The sequence below is a fragment of the Cnephaeus nilssonii genome (genome assembly GCF_951640355.1).
Source record: "Cnephaeus nilssonii genome assembly, chromosome: 5".
NCBI lineage: Eukaryota > Metazoa > Chordata > Mammalia > Chiroptera > Vespertilionidae > Cnephaeus > Cnephaeus nilssonii.
Window position 1 is genome coordinate 5,433,727 of NC_137076.1, and position 27,041 is coordinate 5,460,767.

General features: G+C 57.1%; 1 protein-coding gene across 3 annotated transcripts in view; it reads right to left on the reverse strand.

Annotated features, from left to right (window-relative positions):
• The window catches only part of PRDM5 (PR/SET domain 5), a 119,320-nt gene extending 93,373 nt beyond the window's left edge, over positions 1-25,947 (reverse strand). For 2 of the 3 annotated variants that reach the window (XM_079771911.1, XM_079771913.1), the window contains exons 1-2: positions 25,702-25,947; positions 7,952-8,035 (exon numbers count right to left, since the gene is read on the reverse strand). In XM_079771911.1, coding sequence (XP_079628037.1) covers positions 7,952-8,035; positions 25,702-25,794 — 177 coding nt within the window. In that variant the 5' untranslated portion in view covers positions 25,795-25,947. The remainder of the gene's footprint in view (positions 1-7,951; positions 8,036-25,701) is intronic. The other variant, XM_079771912.1, reaches the window with a different exon arrangement.
• Positions 25,948-27,041: the final 1,094 nt, after the last annotated feature.

Genomic DNA, 27,041 nt, shown 5'->3' on the forward strand with positions numbered 1-27,041 from the left:
CCTTCTCACTTAATCCAACGAACATGATTCTTTTTTACCAAGAAGTCAAAGGTCAACATTCAGTCACTATGGAGGGGCTCCCAGCCCGGGAGCAGGGACAGAGGCCCAGTGCGTGGAGACCACAGTGCCACACCTGCCTCCGGTGTGGGAGCAGTGAGAAGCGCCACGTGGGCCGGGCAGGAACAAGGTGGGTCTGGGCGAGAAAGGGGGGGCCACAAGAAAAAAGGGAAAAAACATGGCCTATCCCCACGCACACATCCCTTGGGTCTGACTGAGTGTGTACTCGATGTCCTGAGTCTGAGGAAAACAGTGAGCGGGAAAGGACAAGACAGAGCTGACTCCGAGAAAGCCCAGCCGCCTTGCACCCGCTGATGGCACCAGCCCCAATTGCTCCACGCCATCAGCAGGTGCGAGCGGGGCCAGCGCCATCAGCTCATGAGAGCAGCGGCAGTGGGACGAGGCTGCAGGCAGACAGGGGACTGGCGGCTGTGGTTGGAGGAGCCAGGCGAGGGCATGCAGGATGGGCCAAGACCCACCCCTGTGCCCACCGCAGCCTGGCGGCCCACAGTTCCTTTCAAGGTGCATGAATTCGTGCACTGGGCCCCTAGTACACTTTATAAGAGGTTTATCCAGACATAGGTCACTTTCATTAATGAAGACTTGCCCAATCAATTGACCACGTAATCAAAACCAGGAACTAACAATCCCAACAGCCAGCAGTTCTGTGACTGAAGCAGACTCGTCTGCGAGGTCGATGACAGTGACTTAACCCCCGCTCAGCAGAGCCAGGGAAGTGGAGCAGGAGGCGGGGAGGTGAAATGCTCTCTCGCCTTTCTGTCTGCACTTACTCGATGAAATCGAGGTTGGATATGTATCATTAACAATGGGGTTTCTGCCTCTGCATCACGAGAGCAGGTCGCAGCCAATGAAACGGCATCTGCATTAGCTCCACGTGACTGGCTGCGCTTCACATCCCAATAAGAAGCCTCAGGTCACTAGGAATAAGAGATATTCGTTTCATATGAAAACCGTAGCAAGTTCAATCAGAGCCAATGCACTGGAGGGTGAGGCACACAGCACTAACGTCAAAACCAGGAGCAAGACAAGATGGCTCGTTACAGCCGCTTCACTTCGCTGTTCTGAAAAGCCTAGCCCAGTGGTCGGCAAACTGCGGCTCGCGAGCGCAGTTTGCCGCTCTGTTGACTAATGCGTTTGCCGACCACTGGCCTAGCCAATTCGGAAACAACAGAGGCGGAGGGCCTTCCCTGGCCCAGACCAAGGTGCCCCGAGGACGCAGGTCCCTGCCTGCAGGCGACTGTCTCAGAAGCACGGAGCCTCTGGCCCTGACAGGAGGGAACGTCCCTCCAAGGGCCTGGGAAGACAGCCACCACGCAGGGACTCTGGGAGGAGGGAGGAGGAAGGAGGGAGGAGGGAGGAGGCGGGAGGGAGGAGGAGGGAGGAGGGAGCATGGGGAAGGGGGAAGGAGGGAGGAGGGAGGAGGGAGGAGGGAGGAGGGAGGAGGGAGGAGGGGGAGGGAGGAGGAGGGAGGAGGGAGCATGGGGAAGGGGGAAGGAGGGAGGAGGGAGGAGGGAGGAGGGAGGAGGAGGGAGGAGGGAGGAGGGAGGAGGGAGCATGGGGAAGGGGGGAGGAGGGAGGAGGGAGGAGGGAGCATGGGGAAGGGGGGAGGAGGGAGGAGGGAGGAGGGAGGAGGGAGGAGGGAGGAGGGAGGAGGGAGGAGGGAGGAGGGAGGAGGAAGGAGGGAGGAGAGAGGAGGGAGGAGGGAAGAGGCGGAGGCTTCTGTGCTGAGTGGCTTGTGGAGGCCCCACCGCAGGGCTGTGGACGAGCTCCCTTGTCTCCTGGGCAGCGATGGGCGGAGGTGTCCAGAGGGACTGAGTCTTTGGTGAAAACATTGACCAGGAAGGGCCTGGCCCCTGATGAACTGGCAGGACTATCTGGCGTGTTCTGCTGGCCAAATGTGCTGACCTAAGGCATGTGGTCAGTCTTCTCCTGCCAGCCCACCCAGGGCCCTGGCTCGGGCCACCCTGGAAGCCGAGGCCTAAACCATGCAAACACAGAAAGCAGATGGAACAAAGATGGGAAAGACTGTGAGTTGTAGGCCTGGGCGCCCGGCTGAGCAGCGGGGAGGGCTGGCGAGGTCCCGGGCCAGGTCAGGGGAGCACAGGCCCACCCCAGTCTCCATGAGAAAACTGGCCACGTAGGAAGACAGAGCCAAAGCTAGGGCTCAAAGGAAAAGACGGGAATGTGGTGTTCAAAATTACTCAGAGAAACACTGCTCTTTACAAAGTAATTCTGCATGAGCTATTTTATGAAAGTGTAATATTTACATAAAGTATTCAAAAGCAAGTGCTAGTCGGGACAGGGTTTCTATCTTGAGGGATTAAAAGACTCTGACAGGAGTGGCGATGACCTCACGTTCTAGGAGCAGGCTGAACACCACTGCTTACATATGTAGCCGCACTGCACGGGGCGTGGCTGGCAGCTCAGGAAGGCGCTATAAAAGCTCACACAGGCGCCGCTCACGTGTAAACTCAGAGAGCAAGCGAAGGCTCTCCGTGACCCCAGCCAGATAAGCAACGTCCATCTCGCTTATGCTGAAATAAGATAAATATAAAGTGTGTCCTTCCTGCCGGCCTTCAGGACGCAGGGAGACGCACAGGGTCCGGCCATTCAGAGCATGTGGGCCTGCAGCCCCACGCCTGCTGCTCCCATTGTTCCCATCACACGTCGTCACGCGTGATGTGTAATGGAAGATGAGGGTCTGAAACATAACAGCGCGGCTGAGGCCCGCGTCCCCTGCACCTGCGCCCCCTCCCTCCGCTGCCCCCCTGCAGCGCCTGCCCCGCCCTGGGAAGACCCTCGCCCAGCGCTGCCCTTCTAGGAGGTTCCACCAGCAACCAGACTTGGGCCACGGGTGCTCTCCACGCTCCCGATGGGAACACTGGGGACATGGAAACACAGGCCCCGAGCTCCGCCTTCCCTGCAGGCGGGTGTCTCTCAGGTGAACCCGCACCTCACACAGCATCAGGACGGTGAGCATCCAAGGCACAGGGCTTGCTGACGGAACACGGAACGTAGGTGCCATCCTCATGGGGACACTGCGGGGAGCAGACGCCCCTCCTCCTTCCTCGAGAACAAACGTGTTCCCACGGCCACGCGCCCCTCAGAGCTGACCCCCAGCTCCCGGCCGTGCCCGGCGGTGAGAGCAGCCTCCCGCTGCCAGTTCTGGGGGACGAGGTGAGGCGCAGGGGGGCAAAGCGGGCGTGCAGGGTGAGCGTGCGAGACAGTCTCTGCTCGTCTTCCTTCTACTCGTTACTCTATTGCTTCCCACACGAACAACAGTGACCCTACCTGTGCCTCCACCCCCGGGGAGATGTGCGAGAGGATGCCATGTCCTCACCCCTATGAACACGACCTCGCCTGCACCCCACAGGCTGGAGGAAGACGCCACCACCACACCAGCAAAGCGAAGGGGAGGAAGGAACGCGGGGAACATCCTCACACTAATTAGTCACCCAGCCTGAGACCGCCACGCGGGTGAGTCCTCCATTTGACACATTCCTCGCTTTTTGAAATGAGATGCAGTTGTTTTCCGAGCCAAATGCATCTATTGATAACACCCCTATCGCGCTGTCGGTTGTGATCAGAACCACAATTACGGCGAGTTTTCCAACAATGCAGACATCGCTGTTTCTTGCCTTTTTAACCAACTCCGTGGCCTGGATGCCCAGGACGCTCCTAGTCCGAGGCCGGGTTTGGGGGAAGGGCCAGAAGCGGGCTGGAGTCCTCAGGGCGGAGCCTCCCTGTGCAAAGCAGAAAGGCAGCACAAAGCCCACGCCGAACGCCCCGAGGACACGCCCCACCCACTGCTCTGCCTCCCCCCGAGGAGCGGGCCCGGGTCGGGAGGAACGGGCCACGGCGCTGGTTTGGGGTTCCCAGCATTCCACCGGGCTTCCTGGGTGGCATCTGCCCACGGACGTCTAAGTGGTTCCATTTGGAACCTAAAACAAAGGTTTTTGCTATCGTCTGCAAAAGGAAAACATTTGGTGAAGACAATTCTTTGTTCCAAACACCTAAAAAGACTTCCATAAACAATCAAGGAAAATAAAAGATTTTAAACAATTGAAAACATTTCCCCCCAAAACTAAAACACATTGGAAACCTGGTGCTGAATCAAGTTCCCAAGCAGCAGACCAGCTGCGATCACAGAACCACTGCAAAGAGAGAGAAAACATCTAAACAAAACGTCCGCTTCAATATCCAACCCACCGGCTCCTCGGAAAACCAGCTTCAGTCCGTCACCGTCTGCAGGGCAAAGAAAGAGTGCAAAGCAGGAACACCCGGGGGAGGAGCTCGGGGATCCAAAAGCCGTTTCCTTCTGCAACCTTTGCATTTTACGTTCTCTAAGCATGCCAGTGTTGACAATAACATACATGTAACCATTATGTTTCTTGAATACGGAGTTTTTAACTAATGACTATGACGCAAACTGTACTTTTATCCAATTAAGTTTATGCTGTAGACACCTGGCAGTGAAGTTAGCACAATGCCCTCTCTTCACAAGTTCCCAGGCAGGATCCACCCCATCGTCCTACCCCTTCCCTCTCTCCCCCAAATGCCCTACCTCAGGTATGTCACCACCTGCCACCCAGGTGGCTCAGGCCAAACATTTCAAAGTCATTCTAGACTTTTCTCTTTCAAAACACAACGTATCAGCAAGCCCCATGGGTGTGAGTTACCTCCACCAACTTCCAACTGGAAGCCAGCCACTTGTCACCAGCCCCCCTGCGAAGGCCGAGTCAGCCACCAGCCAATCACTCCTGGACCACAGAACAGCCCTCCCTGCCCGGCGCCCTGCCGACGCCCGCCTCCTCGGCCTCTCTCCGCACCGAGCACCACGCACCGCGACACAGGGCTCTCCTCCAGGCACGCACGACCACCTCCGGCTCCAGATGAAATGCGCTCAGTGACTCCCTCCTGCTGCCGGTTTGGGTTTCCCAGGCGGCAATGAACTTGGCCATCTCTCGGGTGTACCGGCCATTTGGGTATCTTCTTGTGTGACGTGCCTGTTCAAGTGTTTTGCCCATTTTTTTATCTTGAAATCAGTTTGTAGTTTCTTAATATATTTTGGACACAAATACTTTTGCAGACAAATGCCTTAGAAGGATCTTCTCCCCCGTCCCTATCCCTGCTTTTTCGTTCTCTTCATTATGCCCTCTGACCAACAGTTCTTCATTTGACTAGCCTCCAAGTTACCTTTTCCCCTTCACACGGCTACTGCTTACGATTTAAGAACCTCCTCCTACTCTAAGATCATGAAGGTGCCCTGACTTTCTTCTAACGGTGTATTGTTTTTACCTGACATGCTTCCCTCATGATCTCACATGGATTTGTCATACATGCTGTGAGTCAGGGGCCAGGATGCTTTTCATCCATGGGGTATCATCCTCACCCAACACTGTCACTGTCAACCCGCCTTTCCCCACCACAGTGCTGAGGACACCTTTGCCGAAGGCAGTGCTGCCTGCCTCTCCCTGCTCACACCCCAACACCGTGACACCGCAGGGTTAAGCTAGAATCCGTTTACACTGAGCCCTGATATCTGACAGGATAAGCCCTCAGTCCTATCGTCTGCTTCAAAGCCGCCTTGGTTGTTCCTGGCCCTTGGGCTTTTCGCGTGCATTCTGGAATCCACCCAAAGCACAACTGCTAATCCCCTGTCTGCATCCACGCCTCCCTTCCCAGGCCTGGTTTGGCTTTGGAGAGAATCCCAAGCAGCAGCCTTATTTTTCAGGATGAGCAAAGAAACACAGATTCTCCAGGTCTGTGTTCGCGGTCAAGAACTCCCGCCCCGCTCTCTGTGTCCCCACTTTCTCCTCCGAGAGCGAGGAATTAGAGTGATGACCTTTGGGTCCCGCCCCTTCCCAGCTCCTTCTCTTCAGCTGGGTGTTGAGACCCTGCCAGTCATTGCCCTGTGCCCGCCTCCCTGCCACCTCTCAGATGAGCCTCTCCAAGGGCTGGGCCCTGCCCCTGCCCAGGCTCGCTGGTGCCCTCCAGGCGAGTCTGGCCACCAGTGTCCGTGCAGCTGATGGACAAATACGTTCAGATTCTACCTCCCAGGCCCAACTCTTGCCACACGCGGTACAAAGACCGAGATTTAGGAAGCAGAGTATAAAGTCCACATCAGGCCTGGGATCCCCGTCACTGTCTCCAGGCTTTTCTGGGGCCATGAACGAAGGGTTCCTGCCCATCTGTTAATGAGGCAGATACTTCAGGCTTCCCCCAGCTCCCACCAGGTCTTCCTTGGTTCGAAGCAGGGAAAGGGGAGTTCTTAATTAGAAGACACCCCCGTGTGTAAGTGAAGTGGAGATGGGGGGTTGAGAAGAAATTTCCCCCCAAAATCCGTATTTATTGTTTTGAAAGCCCAATTACATGAGAGGTCCCAGTGTGTCTGGTATATCCATTTATTTTGAAACTAGAGGCCCGTTGCACGAAGATTCGTGCAATAGGCCTTCCTTCCCCTGGCTGCCGGCACCGGATTTCCTCTGGCACCCGGGACCCAGGCCTTTGCTCTGGCCGGAGCCTTCAGTCTTTGCTCTGGCTGAAGCGTCACTCCTGTAGCTCCCTTCGCCCCCCCGCCCTTCCCTCACAGCAGGCATCCCGCCCCACCCAGCTGCTCCATGCCTGCATGCTGCCCAGAGGCCCAGAGCGGCTTGGGGGCGGGGCTGCCACATCTTTGTTGGGTTAATTTGCATACTCACTCCTGATTGGCTGATGGGTGTCGCGAAGTGATGGTCAATTTGCATATTTCTCTTTTATTAGTGTAGATAATAATTTACTATAATGCAAGGAGGTTAACAGTTCTTATAAAAACACCTGCAAAATGCCCTGGCCGGTTTGGCTCAGTGGATAGAGCGTCAGCCTGCGGACTCAAGGGTCCCAGGTTCGATTCTGGTCAAGGGCATGTACCTTGGTTGCGGGCACATCCCCAGTAGGGAGTGCGCAGGAGGCAACTGATTGATGTTTCTAACTCTCTATCCCTCTCCCTTCCTCTCTGTAAAAAATCAATAAAATATATATTTAAAAAAAAAAAAAAAAAACACCTGCAAAGCTTGTAATCATGTATTTTGGTAGCTATATTTTTGAAAATATGTTATTTAGCCAGAGACACAAAATCTTTTCTGCTGGCAAACATAAGTAAAGACCTGATGCTTGGAAATTCTACATTTCATACTATGCTGCTGCCTGGTAGGCGGTAATGACCGACTGCCCTGCTAACTCCATGGCCTCAGGTGTCAAACACAGCTTCCCTCAGCAACCCTCAAGAGGGGAGATCTTGAAAAATCAATAGATGCCAATCTTCTAACATGCCCACAGCGTGACTGCTGGGCCCTCGCGGGACCACACCTCTGAAGAGGTGGACAGAGCAGGACCTGGTGAGAGCGCCGTTTCATCCTGTTGCTTTTCCCTGATGTCCTCATGTTGAGACAGATGCAAGTATCATGTGGTTAAAGGATGGTATGTTTTAAGGTGGGATTTTCATTCCAACATGGAGCTGAGTTGGTCTCTAAGCCACTAGGTCTGCAGCCGGGAGGTAAAGGTAAAGGAATGTAATTCCACACAGAAAGCGAATCTAAAATCCAAATCCGGTCCTAGCACATGCTTATTTTGACACCCAAACACCCTTATGCTGGGAAATTCCTTTTCCGGGGAGGAACTACATAAACTTCAGAGTTCTAGAATGTCTAGGAAGGCATGTCAACCATACTCTTCTTCAAATGCTAAACTTTCAAGTTACTCAGCTTCCTTAAAATGGCAATATTGCATTGCTGTAAGCCACCTGGAGTCAACACTCATTAACCCGCCTGGTAAATGCGCTCGGAGTGTACGCAGACACATGCTTTAAAGGCTTAAAGCAGCGTCCCGCGCTCACCTCCCACATGAGCCTGTAGTCCATGTGCTCGTCCAGCTCCTCGGGCCTCCTCTTCTCCCCGGCGAACGGCCCGAACTTCTCGCCCTGCAGGGGGTACACAGGACAGGCATTAGGTCACAGCCAGTGACTTCAAGTAAGCTATCATTCCTCTTCGGGAAGAGATGCTTTTCTCTGCATCTTCATGCCCCAGGATTGAGACACATTTAAAATATTAACTGATTTATACAACACAAAACATTAAAAATCCAACTTAATCTGTTTCTAGCCTCAGATCCTGAATCCAAGATACAGGAGCCAAGCTCAAAGGGTTAAACTGCGTAACATTCAAATTCCCAGGAGACTGAGGCCCTGCCTCTGGCGAGTGGTCCCGGAATGAGGAGCCCTGGGTTCCGCCTGGCGTGAGAGACAAGCCCACCAGGCCGAAATCACCTGGTTCCCATAAAAATCACACAGCCAGCCCAGCGATGACGAAGGAAGAAGCAGGCTTCCCATGCTCGGAGGAAGACTTCACAAATAAAGTTTAAATTCTCCTGCCAACATTCAAACAGCCAAGGGCACAGCGAAACCAGAGACCATGGTGCCCGCTGAGGGTCCCGCCTGCAGCACCCCTGGGTGAGGGTCCCGCCCGCAGCCCCCCTGGGTGAGAATCCCGCCTGCAGCCCCCCTGGGTGAGGGTCCCCAGTGCCTGCCTGCAGCCCCTCTGCGTGAGGATCTCAGCATCAGGGTCCTGGGCTCCTTAATCGCAGGCTCTGGGAGGGGGACCGGGGCTGCACTGTGACCAGCGCCAGGTGAGAGCCTGGGCAGCAGGAGTGGCTGCAGAGGGCCGTGGGGGACCTGTGAGGCAGGCCAATAGGTAGTGGCCCTTTTCTCGCGAAGGGAAGAAGCAGGGACTGGCGACAGGGGCGGGGGCGGGGGGACTCTGCTGCCAGATGTTCGGTAGAGATGTGTGCGGGGGAAACAGCCGTGTGCCCTCCCGCCCGCCTGCGCCTGGTCTTCGGCAGGACCTTCCCTCCCCGAGGAGCTGGAGGAGGAAGCAGCCACCACTCTCTCCAGGGAAACTTGTGAGGAGCAGTCAGGGGGAATAACCACCAAAGCAATGTTCCGAGGACGACCAACTGCTTCCTGAGCAGCAGCGAAGCCAGCCCTGGGGCGGGAAAACTGCTACAGCTTAAAGGGGCCCCGACAGCCGACCAGCCCCTCAGGTTACAGACGAAGCCAAGGGCCTGAGTGCACCAAGGACAGGGACACTGCTCTTCAGAGCAGCACGCGGGCCTGGTCCAGGGTGCGAGGAGCAGCATCAGAGAGGCTGGGAGCCTCCGTGCGTCACGGGCCGCCCCACGCGGACGCTGGACACGCAGCATCACCCCTCGGGCAGGCACAGCCCAAAGACGCTTCTGTAAAAGGGAATCATTCCCGCCTGCCCGGGGCCTCACCAGGCCGGAGTGGCGGTTAGGAAAAGCTGTACGAGAAATGCAAGGACGGGGAGGGAAGTGAGCGTTCCCTGAACAGCATGTGCCACACGCCAGCCAGGCCACTGTGAGGATGCCCCAGGCAACAAGGAAGGTAACCGGACGCCAGGGCTCCCGTCACTCACTTGCGACGGTCCGTCACCTAGCCGAGGTCAGAGCCCGTGGCCTGCCCCAGTGGAGGGCTCAGGCGCTGTGCCTGCCCCAGGCCTCTCAGACGCGGGCAGACAGCCGCAGGCCCAGGGGAGGACTTTCCTCACCACCCGCCCGGCGCCTGCTCCCGGCGGTCACTCAGCAGTGACTGTGGCCCTGAATGGCGACACTGAGGATGAAGCCACTCAGGACGACAGACTGAAATACAGGAGTGTGTTGGTAGTAAGTGTGAGGATTTGGTATTAACCCACGTGGTGCAACTGTTCCCTCCCCTTGGTCACGTGCTCAGCCTTTAACAGCATGGCAGGTGGCCATAGGTGTACACACTCTCCAAGGCAACCGGTCTACCCAGGACAGTGAGTGCGAATTTGGAGGAAAAACAAGGAATCCATCAGTTCCGCAAAAGACTGAGGAGGAAGGAAACCCAGATGCATGCGGTGGGGACACTGGAGTGCACCAGCTGGTCAAGGCCGCCCTGAGCCCAGGACCCTTACCAGCCTGTGAGCCTGGGAATCCCAATCAGGCCAAGACCCCATGAGCAGGCGCAAGGACACACGGTACACTGTGCCCTTCCGCAGCCCAAACGCTTGATGGCACTGTTGGCAGCCAGCCTGCTTGACCTCTGAAATAATATTCAGGACACTGGCCAGGTGTGTGAAGAAGTCTGCTAGAGAGAGCAGCTGAGCAGAGCTAGCAAACGCTCAGAGAGGGAGAGGCGGCAGGCACAGAGCATGTAGCGCCCATGTGTGCAGGGGACAGGACAGCTGAGACGGGGCTGAGAGCTGGGACTGCTATGATGGGAGGCTAAGAGCTCACAGAGAGCTCAGGTGCAGCTGCCAGGTTGCCCCGCCAGTGTGCTGGGCAGGGAGACGGGAGAAGCTGCTGAGCCAGAGAGCTCAGGTACCGCTACAGTGTAAGGCGGTCTGTTTAGGGGGCAAATAGCTGTGGGTACAGAGATGCTGCTATGTGAGAAAGCTATGTCCTCACCAGCTGGTGTCCGGCTGCCTGCCTGCATGGAGTTTGCTGTAAGGAACCTGCCCTGGGCTTGGCTTTGTCAAATGGGAGGATTTAGAAGAATACCTGGGCTCACAGCCAGTCAGAGCACCAGAGCCGGGCAGGGCTCTGCTCCGCTGACAGGCCTGGAAGGACTGACAGCTTTGGATATTGCAAATAGGAAGCAGAACTCGGACGTGAGGGCCTCGCTGTTCATAGCGAGCAGTCACTCTGCCTTAACCCGAACACCAGAGATGCAGCTCCCCACTGTTTTCCTCACACCAGAGTAAGAAATACACTTTGCATGTCAGCCAGGCAAATGCGCATATACACACGGAAACACACACACGTAAAACTAAAATGGGAATTTCGTGACGCAACACTACCCTTGCTCGGCACAAAGCACGCTCATACTGTCTCCTCTATGTTAATCACTTGTGTTAAAATACTAGTTTTGACCCAATAACTTAACTTCACAACTCACCAGTAGGCCGCCACCACAGTTTGAAAAGACACCGACATAAAAACATACGTGGAGGAAGCAAATGTATGGGAACCTGAGCTCTCTGGATGTGATGCGATGGCCTTCGAAGCACACATGTGAGTGCGTGAGGATAATCTGATCAAAGGCACTGGAGTTTCTGTGGCTGCCAGGTTACAACCTGTGACGAGCCAACTGGTAACCCTCCGTAGCTCTGGCGGTGAGAAACCCGGCAGATAAAAAGGACAACGGATGGCTGGCTTCAGGGGGGGATTTATCCTCACCGCACCCACTCTCACGCTGACCCTTCCCCTAACCAGCCCGACCCTGTTCACTGTGGCTCCCGCTGCACAGGCGGCACTGTGTCATCACGTCGTCAGTGCACACCTGCGTAGTCACTCGCCTCTTCCCATGGAAAGTCTACCTCAGAGGAAGCCCTTCCATCCCGGGGCTTCACTCCAATGTGGGCGGCACACCTGTGAGAGGAAGGTTTGGGCCACATACTATACGTATGTTATATGTAATTATTTTTCTTTTAGTTGAAACATATGAAATTGTCTAATTTTCTATGAAATTAAACTTTTCATACACACTTAATTTTCATTACACAAACATGCCTACATACGTAAAAATGGGTAAATAACAAATTTGTCAATATTTTTACACACATATTCGGAAAACCTACTTTATTATAGAATGGATTTTCGGCTTTAACAGACACTCCCTCACCCAAATTAGTCTGTTCTACCGAGGTGTGTGTGTGTTGTGTGTGTGTGCGTGTGTATACATATATTTATGTATACGTGTGTGTGTGTGTGTGTGTATGTGTGTGTATATATATATATATATATATATATATATATATATATATATATGTCTTAGCACATCAAACACCTAATATAAGGTCCATAATTAATGACAGGCAGGAAACCAATGTCTCAAACTAGTTTTTTGAAAATTTCAAACTTTCCCAGCTGGCTGGTCATCGTCGGTTCACCTTCCGTGACTAAGCGGGGGAAGATGTCCCAGGAGCCGCAGGAGGACGCCGGCCCTACCCCTTCCCGTGGGCCTGCGTTACTGACACAGCCTTCGGCCTGTGATGTCACGGGAAGAGCCCTCCCAGAATTCTCCGCTTCTAACCATCTCAAGGGCCACGATCTCAAACGCTTACAAGGTTGGGCAGGAAGCGACATCAGACATCCAACAACAAACAGCAAGGCCAGGTCGCGAGTGGCCAGGAGACGCGGGCAGGGCACGCCGGCTGGCACGGTGTTTCCATCAGGTTCAATGTGGCCACGTCCCCGTGGGGCCCAATGCTGCCGAGAGCCCAAACATTTCAGGGAAGCTGACGACTCGCGTGCGCATGGGAAATCCCTACTTCTCTATCTTGGAAATGAATTTCAGCTTTTCAGAACTGTGTGCAGGTCCAGCACAATGTGACTGCAGGACAAATCCCACCTACAGACACCAAACTGTCCAAGTCAAAGTGGCCCTCGGCCCCGCCCGGTGCCCCGCCCAGTGCCCAGCTCCACGGTGCTGCTCTCTGGTTGCTGAACAAAGCAAATCAGGAATCCATTCAATTCGCCACCCACCGGGCTGGACAATAACTTTTAATAAACAAGAAACGTATGATTGCAAACATGTGGGCCATCTTCTGTTAATTAGCTTAATACAATTAGTAAGAAGTTGAAAGCAAGACTTACTGCAGATTTACCCTCTTAGCCTGGGGGGGCCCCACCAGCCGAGGCTTCAGGAGGCCCGAACCCCAACCCGTCTGCGTTACCCAGCTGTGACACATCACACACTTCTGAGCTTCCGTCTCCTCAGCTGCCACACTTGGGGACCGAAGATCTCTTCTAGATCTTAAATCGCACTAGAACGAGCTCCCGCAGGCCAAATGGACAGCAGTTTGAGAATCAGAGACCAAGAGGGTAATGGATTGAAACACATTAGCAAGCTCCTACGTCCATAATGATTGTCAGAGAAAGAAGAAAATTTTGTTTTTAAAAGAACCTCCTTTGACATCATTAAGGATAGCAACTTGCGAACAAGATGAAAGAACAAGGCGTTTGTCCTAGTTTCTCCGTAATAACCCCAGGGCAGGGGTCCAGCCGGCAGCAACCACAAAGGGGAGCTCTTCGCTACGGAGGACGCCAGCTTACAGGACGGGGTGGGGGGGGGGCACTGGAGTGAAATCAGCATTTTGAAATTCCTAATCATACAACTGAGGGAGGATTATCAATAGATGCTACAACCACTGGGCAAAGGTGGACCGTGGAACAGATATCCATCCGTAGTGTCAGCTCACAGACGACTGGCTAAGCACAAAGTGCCTTTATAATAGGAAAGTCACGTGACGCAGCGCTGCGGTACTAGCCGTGCGAGAGGACGAGAGGACGCACCCCTGCTGCAGGGGAGTGGGACGCCAGCCGTTCCTGCCCTCCTCGCCCACTGTCTGCCACGCCCGTGCTGGGTGCTGGCTGACTCTCCAGGCTCCTCCAGGGGCGAAGGGCGAGCGAGCATGCGCAGCCCTCATCCCGTACCTGTCTCTCACCCCGCACCCGGGGATCACGCTGCCTAGAATGAGCACGTGAATAACACGCGTGGATAAAACACGTGAGAGGGGGGCGTTTGCTTCCTGCGTCTCTCCTGTCCCACTGCTAACGCTGCACCACTTATTGCAATGAAGGAAGCCACCTCTGGCTCTAGTCAATTTGGCTCAGTGGATAGAGCATCGACCTGCGGACTGAAGGGTCTCGGGTTCGATTCGCTCAAGGATACGTACCTCGGTTGCAGGCTCCTCCCCAGCTCTGGCCCTGGTCTGGGCTCATGTTGGAGGCCTTTCCCTCTCTCTTCCACTCGCTCTAAAAATCACTGGGGAAATACCATCGGGTGAGGATTAACAAAAAAGGATGAAAGAAAAGGAAAGAAAGCGACCTCTGGCTGGGAGAGGCATTCCATACACAACGTCAGTGTGTGGACAAGCAGAAAGGCGAGACGTCCGTCTGGCCTCCAGGTGAGAAGAAATGCGGAGATGGAGAGCGTGTAAAGGAAGCCCGGGGCAAGCAACCAGACCCTGAGCAAGCCGGTCTCCTGGCAAAGTCCCTGCGACGGAGCACAGAGGGGCGACGGGGAGGCTGTGAAGAGAGTGACAGAGATAGCCACGTGGGCTGGGAGGTCCGTGAGGGGTCCTGGTGTACATATTCTGGACGTAATTGGAGTCATCTGCGTAGGGGCTGGAGTTAGAGAACACGAAGAAATTGCTGGGTTTTTTGTTGGGCTATTAGGGCTATTCAGGAGAACGCCCTGGTGCTGAAATACTGAGGAGTAAACTGTCACCAAGTCTGTGATCTGCTCTGAAATGGCTCGGCAGATAAGAAACACGTCCGTGCAGCTGAAACGCATTGGTGGACCGCCTGCAGCTGAACCACCGGTGTGTGAGACGATGCTCTCACAGAGGAGCCGAGTCGCCCCTTGGGACATAAGTGTATTCCAACGTCAAGGTCCTGGGCCCGCCTCTCCCTGGCAACACCATCAGCCTTCCACTCAGTGCGGTTCTGAAAAGCGCAATTCTGAAAACAGCCCATCTCCCTCCCCTGCTGTGACTGCCTCCCTGTACCCACCCATTGTCCTTAGTGCCGGGCGCTGAGCGGGTGCAGGGCACTGATGCATTCAGGTAGAAAAACTACCCCTACTAGCTTCCCGTTTCCAAGGAGGAGAGCTAACAACCTGCAAGCGAAACCACGGAAGCCCTTCAGGGAGAGCTGGGCCAGAGGGGAAGCCGGGCCCTGCGTTCCCTGCACCTGGCAGAGGCCTGGAGCTGGGCTGCAGCAGCGCCCGGGGCCAGGAGAGTCGCAGTCTCCCACCCTGGCATTCTGAGCCACGGAGCGACAGCAAAGGCCCTGCCGCCTTCCCGTTACTGGAGAAGATCCGCAAGGCGGAGGCCCGGCAGTGGGCTCCATCACTCTGTGCGGATCCGGCGGGAGTCAGAGCACAGCAGCAGCGTGCCCAGGACGCAGCAGAATTGTTCTTTAAGAAATGCAACACGTATGAAATGAGTATGACATGGGCGGCGCAGGAGACGTGAGGAAGGAGAGATTCTGCAAATATGGGGACCTGCGTGCAGCTCCGTTTCCCTAACCCAGCCCAAACCACCTGCTTCTCCTGAGACAACCGCGCCTGTCACAGACGGGCAGCTGGGGGAGGGGAAGCCTCGGTTCCGGCCCAGACTGGTGAGAGGCTCTCTCCCGGGGCCTGGGTAATGCACTGGAAACTCCATCCCTTCCCATTTCTCCAGCTAAAGTCCTTGAATGCCCGTGACCTTCCCTTTCCTTCACCCATATCCCAGCAGCATATTCCGTCACCGCCGTCTCCCAGCATGGCCGCCGTCTCAGCACCGCCTCTCACGTGGACGGCTGCAGGAACCCTGGCCAGTCTCCCCGGTGACACGCTTGCCCGGCCCCAGTATTCCCAACAGCAGACGAGTGACCCTTGATAAACTCAGAGCCTGTCACGCCTCGCTCAGAGCCTGCAGCTGCTCCCATGTCACTCCCAGGAAAGCCAGTGTCTGTCCCAGGGCCTGGCAGGTCTGAGATGTGGCTCCTGGGCTCACACACTTCCCTTCACTGACCCTCTGGCCTCCTGCCCCGGACGCGGCCCCTGGCTCACCCATCACGGCCTCACCGGCCTCCTTGTCTGGACACAACAGGCAAACCCCACCCCAGGGCCCTCGCTCTGGCTGCTGCCTAGAGGGCGCTGCCCCTAGAAATAGGTCTGGCTACTCCGTCCTTGGAGTCACTGCTCAGGTCTCGCCTGCTTGGGGAGCACTGGCTGGACCCCGTTTATAGAACACCCACCCTAGACACCCACACTCTCTGCCAAGTCACCCACACCCAGCTCTGCTGTGCCTTTCCCCCGTGGCACCGATCACATCCTGATGCAGCACGAATCCACCTGATGCTGCCTCTGTCTGCCTCCCGGGAACGCAGGCTCCCCGCAGCCCATTTCTATCTGTTCACTGGCGTGTTCCCAGCGGTCGGTGCAGATCCTGGGGGCAAAGGTGTACAAGGCCTGAGCAAATGCAAAGTGTGGCACAGCCACAGCCACACACATATATTCAGGCAAAAAAGATTACTTGAGGGATTGCCACCAGATACTGTGAAGTGAGAAATGCCAGACGATGAAATGGGTTTACTCTTGTCTCGTTTGGGGAAAGTCATGTTTTAAGTGTTGGAGCAGGTATTTGGTATACGAGCACAGAAACAGCACTTTATCAGCGTAGAGAAGAGTGTTGGGTTTTGTTTTAGTGAGAAGGATATAGGGGATGATCTGAGTTCCAATTCTGACTAACTCACTTATTACTGACATAACCTTCCTCAAGATCCGCTCCCTCATCTATAAAACCAGGATAAGGGCCATCCCCTTGCAGGCTGGCTGCAGGGCTCAGACACAAGCTGAGTAACAGTGATGTCATCTGTCACTCACCCTCGTCACTAGCAACCAGCCCAGTGCCTAGCAAGTCCAGTGGCTCCATAAGAATTTGTTGAGTTAACTGTAGCTGTTATCACAAGTAAAATATGAAGTTTCTCAGGGAACATTCATATAAGTGGGTTACACTTTTTTTCAAGCTGTAATAACCCAGGACATGCAAAGCTGGATGGAGTCGCCACCTATGAGCACAGAAGAGACACACATGTGCGGGCGTGGGCGGTGACCGCGCTCCCGCTGTGTCCACACTGGCCATCAGCCCCAGTTAGTACAACAAACACTTCGGGGGGGGGGGGGGGTAGGGCGCCTGCAATCCACCGTCTCTGTGGTCACCTTCACAGCTCACCTCCTCTTCCTGTGTCAACATTTATGCCTATGGTGTGCTTTTCCCTCTATGCTTCCACGTACTTTTCCTTTAGGTTTCCTCTTTCCCATGTTTCAAACCCTATCCAACTTGCCTTTTTAGCTTATTGTCTCTTCCAAGACGCAAATGTAAACCTTTATGTCAGGTATGTTACTTGAGATGTTACCCCACCACACGTCCCTACCACAAAGGCCTTACCAAGTTTGAAAGGCAGGGCGCAGTATTGGGGGAGGCGTGGCCTTGGTTTGAAGGACAGGGCGCAGGTATTGTGGGAGGCGTGGCCTTGGTTTGAAGGACAGGGCGCAGGTATTGGGGGAGGCGTGGCCTTGGTTTGAAGGACAGGGGGCAGGTATTGGGGGACTGTGGGTGCGGAGGGGCAGCTGTCCTCAGCCAGACCGCGCAGGGCTGCTCTGGCTCCTGTGTCTTCATCTGTAACATGAGATCGTGCACTTGAGTCTGCTCACCATGGCTGAGAACACCATCAGCATCTCCTCCTCCTTCTACTCAGTCCAGACCTGTCTCCCTCTTTACAAGAGGCCCGCGCACCCAGGCTTCACTGCGTGAACCCCAACGCTGCCCCCCTCAGCCAGGACCATTCTGAAGATAAGGTGGGATACTCCTGCATTCGGCAGGCCTGTGGTGGGTACATTTGATCGGGACCGGCACGTGGGGACTCACCCCAGCTAGTCATGGTAAAATGTTCCCCGTAGCCTAGGCAAGGAAGCGCTGAGCTTGGGAGCTGTGGCAGGATGCCTAACAGCCCCAGAATGTCCACATCCTAATCCTGAGAGCCTGGGAGCGTGTTACCTCCCGTGGAATGTGACTAGTTAGGGTCCTGAGACGGGAGACTACCCTGTCTGTCTGTGTGGCCCAACCCAATCACAGGGATCCTCACAGAGGAGGCAGGGGGGTCAGAAGCCATACTAGAGGCTGGAGGATGTGGGACCCCAGCAAAGGAGGGGGCAGCCTCCAGGAAACTGACAATGGTAAAGGGGGGGGGGGGCGCAGGCTCTCTTCAGAACATGGAGAAGGAATCAGACTGCCCACCCATTTTACATGTATGTTCTCGGGAACCATAACACGATAAACCGGGTTGTGTTAAGCCCCTAAGCGTGTAAGAATCTGTTACGGCGATAACAGGAAAACAACACGCGGTGCTGTCAGTATGCTTTGCCCTTGAGACACCAGGGGCTGTCTCAAGTTTGAACGCGGAACCTGCATCTGCCCCTGAGAAGGGCCCAGGGTGGCGGGAGACAGCGGGGGGTTCATGGACACAGCAGCCCCCGAGGCAGAAAAGCAGGGGGTGCGAGGGAAGGGAGCGGAGCCGAGGGACCCAGCCGGCAGGCCCTGCACCTGCTGTGCACTCAGCGGCTCAGTCCCTGGGCCTCAGCAATGCCCTCTCCGGCCTCCAGCGGAATAAGCCACCAGCAACCTGGGAGGACGGCCTACAGGGCTTCTAAACACACAGGGAAGTAACTGGGCATCTGAAGACCCGGTAAGGGGTGAAGAACGAAGAACGAGCTGGAAAGCAGAAACAAAAGTAAAGGTGAACCCGGGACCGTTGCAAATTTTTTGACAAGAACTAATGATGGAGCAAGTGTGTCACCTGCACGCTGAGGGCAGTAACAGGCCTCAGGGGCTGCCGGGCAATGAAATGAGGTCATCTGCGCAAGGGCATGGCCGGCAGAGAGCCCAGACTCCCAAACACGCGACTGTGTGACAGCTTCAGGCTGCCCACGGTTCCCAACAATTGTACTTGCAAACCGTTCAGCTCCATCCAAACTGACTGAGAGCGCAGAAGCCAGCGACTCACTGAAATCAGCAGCACAGGCCACCCTTACCGTGCCGCCCAGGCCACACTGAACGTGTCACCCTGCAAGCTCTCTGCCTCCATTTCCTCAACTGAGAGGGATGTAATAATAGTACCTACTTCACAGTGTTAATGGAAGAGTCAAGTTCAAGTGCTCCATAGGGCAGTATTGCCTGGACAGTGTGGCTCAGTGGTTGAGCATCAACTCATGAACCAAGAGGTCACAGGTTTGATTGCCTGTCAGGTTCTCTCCCCAGTAGGGGGCGTGCAGAAGGCGGCCAATCAATGCTTCTCTCTAATAGATGTTTCTCTCTATCACTCTCCCTTCCTCTCTCTCTAAAATAATTTTTTAAATAATAAATGTAAAAATAAAAAATAATAATAATGAAGGCAGTGTTAATAATAATAACGTGACCCCGTGAAATTCCGCTCCCCATAGAGCCTTCAGGAGCCCCCAGCATTTTCTGTGACTTCCTATGGCCTTCTCACCTCACACACCCTCACAACCCGGTTCCGTCGCCGTACTAGTCCGACAATATGGGAACTGCTTCCATCGCATCTCCCTGAGCAGCAAAGCCTCACGGTGCCCGGCAAAGTCACCCACACGGACACATCCATCATCTGTGAGCTTCCCTCTGCTACTTGCTTACTTGTTTACCTCCCCACACAGGACAACAAGCTCCTGTGGACAAAGACCTGGTCTCTGCTCACCTGCACCCCAGAGCCTGGCGCAGGGCCCTCGTGGCTGACAGTCAGAGGGAGAACAACCAGCGGCTGGCAATGGCCCCGAGGGCTGGGAGGGCAGGGAGGGGAGGGAGGGCAGGGAGGGCAGGGAGGGGAGGGAGGGCAGGGAGGGCAGAGAGGGCAGGGAGGGCAGGGAGGGGAGGGAGGGCAGGGAGGGGAGGGAGGGCAGAGAGGGCAGGGAGGGAAGGGAGGGGAGGGAGGGGAGGGAGGGCAGGGAGGGGAGGGAGGGCAGGGAGGGGAGGGAGGGCAGAGAGGGCAGGGAGGGGAGGGAGGGCAGGGAGGGCAGAGAGGGGAGTGAGGGCAGGGAGGGGAGGGAGGGGAGGGAGGGCAGGGAGGGCAGGGAGGGGAGGGAGGGGAGGGAGGGCAGGGAGGGCAGGGAGGGCAGGGAGGGGAGGGAGGGCAGAGAGGGCAGGGAGGGGAGGGAGGGGAGGAATGGCAGGGAGGGGAGGGAGGGGAGGGAGGGGAGGGAGGGCAGGGAGGGCAGGGAGGGGAGGGAGGGCAGGGAGGGGAGGGAGGGGAGGGAGGGGAGGGAGGGCAGGGAGGGCAGAGAGGGCAGGGAGGGCAGGGAGGGCAGAGAGGGCAGGGAGGGGAGGGAGGGGAGGGAGGGGAGGGAGGGCAGGGAGGGCAGAGAGGGCAGGGAGGGGAGGGAGGGGAGGGAGGGGAGGGAGGGCAGGGAGAGGAGGGAGGGGAGGGAGGGCAGGGAGGGCAGAGAGGGCAGGGAGGGGAGGGAGGGGAGGGAGGGGAGGGAGGGCAGGGAGGGCAGAGAGGGGAGGGAGGGGAGGGAGGGCTGGGAGGGGAGGGAGGGCAGGGAGGGCAGGGAGGGGAGGGAGGGGAGGGAGGGGAGGGAGGAGAGGGAGGGGAGGGAGGGGAGGGAGGGGAGGAGAGGGAGGGGAGGGAGGGCAGGGAGGGGAGGGAGGGGAGGGAGGGGAGGGAGGGCAGGGAGGGCAGGGAGGGCAGGGAGGGGAGGGAGGGGAGGGAGGAGAGGGAGGGGAGGGAGGGCAGGGAGGGGAGGGAGGGGAGGGAGGGCTGGGAGGGGAGGGAGGGCAGGGAGGGGAGGGAGGGGAGGGAGGGCTGGGAGGGGAGGGAGGGCAGGGAGGGCAGGGAGGGGAGGGAGGGGAGGGAGGGCTGGGAGGGGAGGGAGGGCAGGGAGGGCAGGGAGGGGAGGGAGCGGAGGGAGGGCAGGGAGGGGAGGGAGGGCTGGGAGGGGACGGAGGGCAGGGAGGGCAGGGAGGGCAGGGAGGGCAGGGAGGGGAGGGAGGGCTGGGAGGGGAGGGAGGGCAGGGAGGGCAGGGAGGGGAGGGAGGGCTGGGAGGGGAGGGAGGGCAGGGAGGGCAGGGAGGGCAGGGAGGGCTGGGAGGGGAGGGAGGGCAGGGAGGGGAGGGAGGGGAGGGAGGGCTGGGAGGGGAGGGAGGGCAGGGAGGGCAGGGAGGGGAGGGAGGGGAGGGAGGGGAGGGAGGGCTGGGAGGGGACGGAGGGCAGGGAGGGCAGGGAGGGCTGGGAGGGGAGGGAGGGCAGGGAGGGGAGGGAGGGCAGGGAGGGGAGGGAGGGGAGGGAGGGCAGGGAGGGGAGGGAGGGCAGGGAGGGCAGGGAGGGGAGGGAGGGGAGGGAGGGCAGGGAGGGCAGGGAGGGGAGGGAGGGCAGGGAGGGCAGGGAAGGGAGGGAGGGCAGGGAGGGGAGGGAGGGCAGGGAGGGGAGGGAGGGCAGGGAGGGCAGGGAAGGGAGGGAGGGGAGGGAGGGGAGGGAGGGCAGGGAGGGCAGGGAGGGCAGGGAGGGCAGGGAGGGGAGGGAGGGCAGGGAGGGGAGGGAGGGCAGGGAGGGCAGGGAAGGGAGGGAGGGGAGGGAGGGGAGGGAGGGCAGGGAGGGGAGGGAGGGCAGGGAGGGGAGGGAGGGGAGGGAGGGCAGGGAGGGGAGGGAGGGCAGGGAGGGCAGGGAGGGGAGGGAGGGGAGGGAGGGCAGGGAGGGGAGGGAGGGCAGGGAGGGCAGGGAAGGGAGGGAGGGGAGGGAGGGGAGGGAGGGCAGGGAGGGGAGGGAGGGCAGGGAGGGCAGGGAAGGGAGGGAGGGGAGGGAGGGGAGGGAGGGCAGGGAGGGGAGGGAGGGCAGGGAGGGCAGGGAAGGGAGGGGGGGGAGGGAGGGGAGGGAGGGCAGGGAGGGCAGAGAGGGGAGGGAGGGCAGGGAGGGGAGGGAGGGGAGGGAGGGCAGGGAGGGGAGGGAGGGGAGGGAGGGCAGGGAGGGCAGGGAGGGCAGGGAGGGGAGGGAGGGGAGGGAGGCCGGCAGTGGTGGATTCCCCACCTTCAACCTTTCCTCAGAGTCACAGCTCCGGGAGCTCGAAGGAACCTACTGTTTTCCACTTTCTGGGTTCAAGCAGAATGTCAAACAGCACTGCGCACTGACTAACGACACAGTGGCTCCCTTCGCTCGGGTTCACCCTCCTCGGTTTGGGTTACCTGCGGCCAACCTCTGTCCCAAATCATGCGATGGAAAATTCCAGAAATAAACAATTCCCTCGTTCTAAAGCGGGGGCCCTTCTGAGGGGTGTGATGAAATCTCACGAGTTCTGCTCCGTGGGTGAGACGTGCTCATCCCTTCGTCCAGCGCCTCCGCCTGTAGACGCCCCACCACCCTCCTGGAGGTCACTCAGCAGCCATCGTGGCTCTGGGGTGGACTGTGAGGGATCAGTGCTTGTGTCCAAGTCACCCGACTTTACTGAGCAGTGACCCCCCCCCCCCCATCCTAAGAGCAGTGATCTGGATTCGGAGACCCACAGAGAAGCCGTGAGTGCTCGTTACAGACATGGGCGGTCCAAGGCCTGATGCAGGGTCACAGGGCCCAGGCCCCGCTGCCTTCCTCTCCCAGTGGGCATCACGGGGCGGGGGTGGGGGGGGGGAGGCAGCACATTCGCATAAGTTTATTAAGTACATTGTTAGAATTGCTCGATTTTATTAGTAGTCCTTGTTCATCTCTCCCTGTGCCTAATTTACCATTGCACTTTATCACAGGTGTGGATGTGTAGGAAAAGACGTAGTATATATAGGGCTCCGTACTATCCCCGGTTCCACTCGGGGTCTTGGACCATGTCCCCCAAAGATAAGGGGGAACTACTGCATAAGCCAGCAAGGGGAAAAATGGTCAGGATATAAAAAAAATGTAAGGTGGGGGTGTGTTGCTTAACTTGATTGCATGTACACTTAATGCATTAGCTTTGCATAACTAACATTCGTTTTCATCTGCGTAATAACACTTTGTGACCTAGAATACCTTATCCTCATCGAAGCCCTCAACTGTGCTCCTGAGATGACACTCGGCACCGGGGCACAGGGCGTGGACAGCGCCATTCTGTCACTGTCAGCCCCAGCAAACTGCAGTGTGCAGACTCCGCCTGGCTCCAACCACGGGCTTCCCTACAGCCTCTCACCCACTGTTTGCTTCTCCAAGAACAACCATGGCTTACAGGGAAATGGCTACCAGAGGACCCTCCTCATGCAACTCCCAGTAAGGCAACAGAAGGAAAGGGAGCCCTCCTCCTCACTGTGTAGATTTCGTCCCTCCTACACCCCAAGGAGAGGCGGGAGGCCTGCAAAACAGATCATCACCAAGGAAACACCTCGGACTGGGGGGGAGCCTTGCATTCGGATTCTCTGCAGGAACCCCACTCTAGGACACGCTGCACAGAAAGGTGGGTGTAGAGCAGGATTCCGGGATCCCCTTGGTAAGGAAATCCCAAGTCTCCAGCAAGATCCCCGAACCTCAGAATCTCAGAACAGGACTGGGTTAGATTCTCTGAGTGTGAAATCACAGACGGCTTGACTGCGATCATTTCCTACAACAGAGGTATTCTACGAAACATACATATCAAAGTGAGCTATTCCAAAACCTGGTTAGAGAATAGGAAAACTTTAAATTAAGGCCCTTAATTTAACTGCTGGGATACTCTCTTCTCAGACCCCTGGTTTTATAGCCAGAGTTAGGCCTGTACTGGGGAAACACCGGGGAATCCAGAACCTACATGCAAACAGGGAGAAGATGCGTGGACACTCAGCGTGGGCCTTACTGCTCACCTCAAATCTGATGCCAGCTTCAATTCCCTCCTCCGCCTGCGGAAGGCAAGGGAGCGGGGGCTGCTCCTCGGTCACCCTGTCATCATGACCCTGTCTATGCTCAGCAGCCTCATGGTTCAGTATCTCATGATCGTTATGAATCTATGCCACTCACAGGATGTCGTTTGGATTTACTGAAAACACCTGCACATTCACCTGAACTACAGGTAAGCATTCTAGGTGTGACTGGATGGAGATCTGTTTTACATGTTGAAGTTACAGGAACCAGGAAAACAGAAGTGTGTCGTTAGTACTGCAAGAGTCAAATGCGGTGACCTGATGATTTTGGAAGCTTTTCATGCTATCACCCCAAACAATAAAAACATCCAAATAATCAACTATGTGGAAAAATAAATTGGAATTATTAAATATATCAAAATAAAATACATTGACCAGCTATTTCTTTTGTTGTTGTTAATCCTCTCCCAGGATATTTTCCATTGATTTTCAGAGAGTACAAGGGAGAGGGCGGCAAAGAGAGAAAGACAGAGAGAAAGAAACAGTGATGTGTTGGGTTGCCTCCCACACGCCCTGGGAATGAAGCTTGCAAGGGAGGTACACGCCCTTGACCCGGGACCCTTCAGTCCACAGGCCGATGCTCTATCCACTGAGCCAAAGCGGCCAGGGCCAGCTATTTCTAAAAACCTAAATAATATAAGGCCAAAAAAAAAAGGAATTATGTAATAATTCTAATATTTGTGCAACTTTTTAGTATATCACTTTTAGTAACATTAAACAAAATAATGTATGAATATTCACATTTGGGCCTGAGATCTTCAAGAAAAATCCATATGGGAATTTTTATGTCTTGTGAGAAAGAATTAAGGCAGAATTTCAACCTCTGCTTTGAGAGAATGCTGATTTCACATTCATCCATTGGGCAAAAGCATCCATGCAGCAGCCCTCCCACCCAGGTTAGGCTCTGCTCCTGGGGCGCCTCTGAGCAGTCCTCAAACTCCCATCTGAGAGAGTGAACACGGGCTCCTCCGATCCAACCATGCCCTGGAGGCAGCACAGGGCATGTCAGGGGCGCCTTCTGGGGGCGGGTCGCCCTCCTTCACCTGCTCTTCGGTGAGGGAGGGGAGATCTATGCTCTGAGAAAGCCTCCGGGTGTCTGCCGAGTCCTGTGACCCCCCTGATAGCATCCCTTACCCGCACAAGCCTGCTCCTGCCCACACCACCATTTTTAAACATGTCTGTTAAGGGGGAGGGATTGGGGGTCGAGGGTGGAGTGGGGGTGCTAGGAAGCTGGCAGGGAACCTTCTGGAAGGACCCAGAGCTCTGGACTCGGCAGCCAGGGGTTGGAAGCCTAACTGAGTAGCCGGCAGGAGGCAGGCCCTGCAGGGCTGCTCCTGCACGTCTCACTCCGGGATGAAGGCTGCTCTCGCGGAGTGGCGCGGGGGAAGTTTCTCCCGTGGGTGGGTACCAGGTACCCTGCACAAAGTGCCTGCTCCGTAACCGGCGGCCCGCATTACCCCGGGCACCTCACCCCTGCTGCCTCTGTGATTCCAGACTTTACAGATCCCGAGAAACCGCTAGGACCCAACTGTGGCAAATGCAAAGGTTTGGAATTTTCCAGTCCTCTCTCCTAGGCCTCCGCTTTCAGCATCGGCGCCCCCAGGCTGGTCCCCTGGGCACGGCGCAATGTGCTCCCTGCGCACTTGCCTCTGCTCTGGAAGGAGAGACCTGGCCCGAGGGACACCCTGAGGCGGAGGAAGCAGCTCCTGCAGTTGGCACCCCCGGCCCCGCAGGAGGCTGAGCGCTCCTGGGGTCTGAGCACGACCGAGCCGCGTGGGCTGCGCGCGGGGCGGGCTCCTCCGAACGGAAGCGAGGAGGGGGGCGGGCCGCGTGCGCGCGTGGGGACCCCCGCCCGCGGGCGAAGCCAGCGCGGAGACGCGGTGCCGGAGAGGAGGCTGCGCCGGACACTTCCTGCGGGGGAGGCCAGACATCCTGCCGCGGGCCGGGCAGTGCCGCCCCCCGACCGGGCAGCGGGCGCGGCCGGCACTGACGTGGCGCTGCAGCCCAGGCCGGCGGGCCAGGCCGCCCCGCGGAACCTGGCCTCCGTCCCAGGACCCCGGCCCCGGCGACCCCGGGCGAGAAGCCGGCGCGCTCGGCCCGCGGAGGGCGCGGGGAGGCGGGGCGCGGGCCGGGCACCCACCTTGGCGACCCTGCGGGCCGTGTAGAGCCCCATCCCGTCCTGCACGCGGGACGACTTCAGGGAGAACCTGTCCGGCACGTACATGCCCAGCATCCTCCCTCCGCGGGGGGCGGCGCATGGGAACTTGGGGTGCCGGCGAGGGGCGCGGCGGGAAGGAGGAAATGGAGCCTTCCTCCCAGAATCCCCACCTCCCCGCCGATTCCAGGATCCCCCGCGGCTCGGCCCCTCCTCGCCGGCTGGCGCGGCCCCAGCCTCCGCGGCTCTGCTGCCCGGCGGGGCGGGGCGGGGGCGCGGGCCAGGGCAGGGGCGCCGCGCGCTGATTGGCCCCCAGGCGGCGGCTCGGACCCGCGCCCGGGCGCGCTGCCCACTGCAGGGCTGACCGGGGCCTCCACCCCCGCCGGCCGCTGAGCGCCGCCGCCCTGTCCAGCCAGGGGTCTGCCCCTCCGAAAACACCAAACGCCAGGCGGGGATTTTACTCCTGGATGCAGAACCAAGTGGGCCTGCCGCAGCCACAGCCACAGCCACAGCCACAGCCACAGCCAGGCCTCCCCCAAACCAGCTCCACCAGTTCCAGACTCCGGGGGTCCGGGACACAGGGTCCTCCCGCAGCCCAGGGATGCAGCTTTGTTTGCTCCTGCTTGTCTGAGGGGTTGAAGTCATGGGGTCCAATGAGCATGTTGTTTAATGTGCAGAGGACAAGAGTGTGCACCCCCCTGCAATCAATCCATTTCAAGTTCATTCAAACTTGATCACGGACTATTTAAATAATATTTAAATGGAGTAGAAACTACTTTTTTAAATTGTTCCAGTCCCTGGTTAATTCTTCCACTTCCCAGGATACACTGTTCCTGAGGCTCTTGCTTCCAAATCACCTGATCTCATGGCTTTTCTTCCCGACCTCCCTGGCGGTGGGGGCCGCAGCCGGGAGGCCCAAACGATGCGATCCGCAGGCACAGCAGTGCACTCAGCCACACACTGGTTTCGGTGTTTTTAGTAAAGTTAGCAGGTATCGTAGGGCAAGCCAGGAGCTTTCTAGTCTTTTCTCCTGATGTTCTTGATAATTTTCTATCCGGGGTCTTTTCTGGGAAACCAGTGATGTTCCCATAAACAGTGATGTTCCTTATAAACCAATAAAATAATAACTTAGGCAAAATTAATGACCACACTCTTAAAAAACAAAATTCAACTGAATACATCTTCAAGATCTTACGGACTTTATTTAACAATCCATGGATCGGGCAGCACCCATTTGACAGAGGACGCTTCCCGGGGAAATGCCACGGCCGCCCTCCGGTCTGGTTCCAGCTGGCCCAGTGGACCTGGCCTGGCCTGGGTTTAGC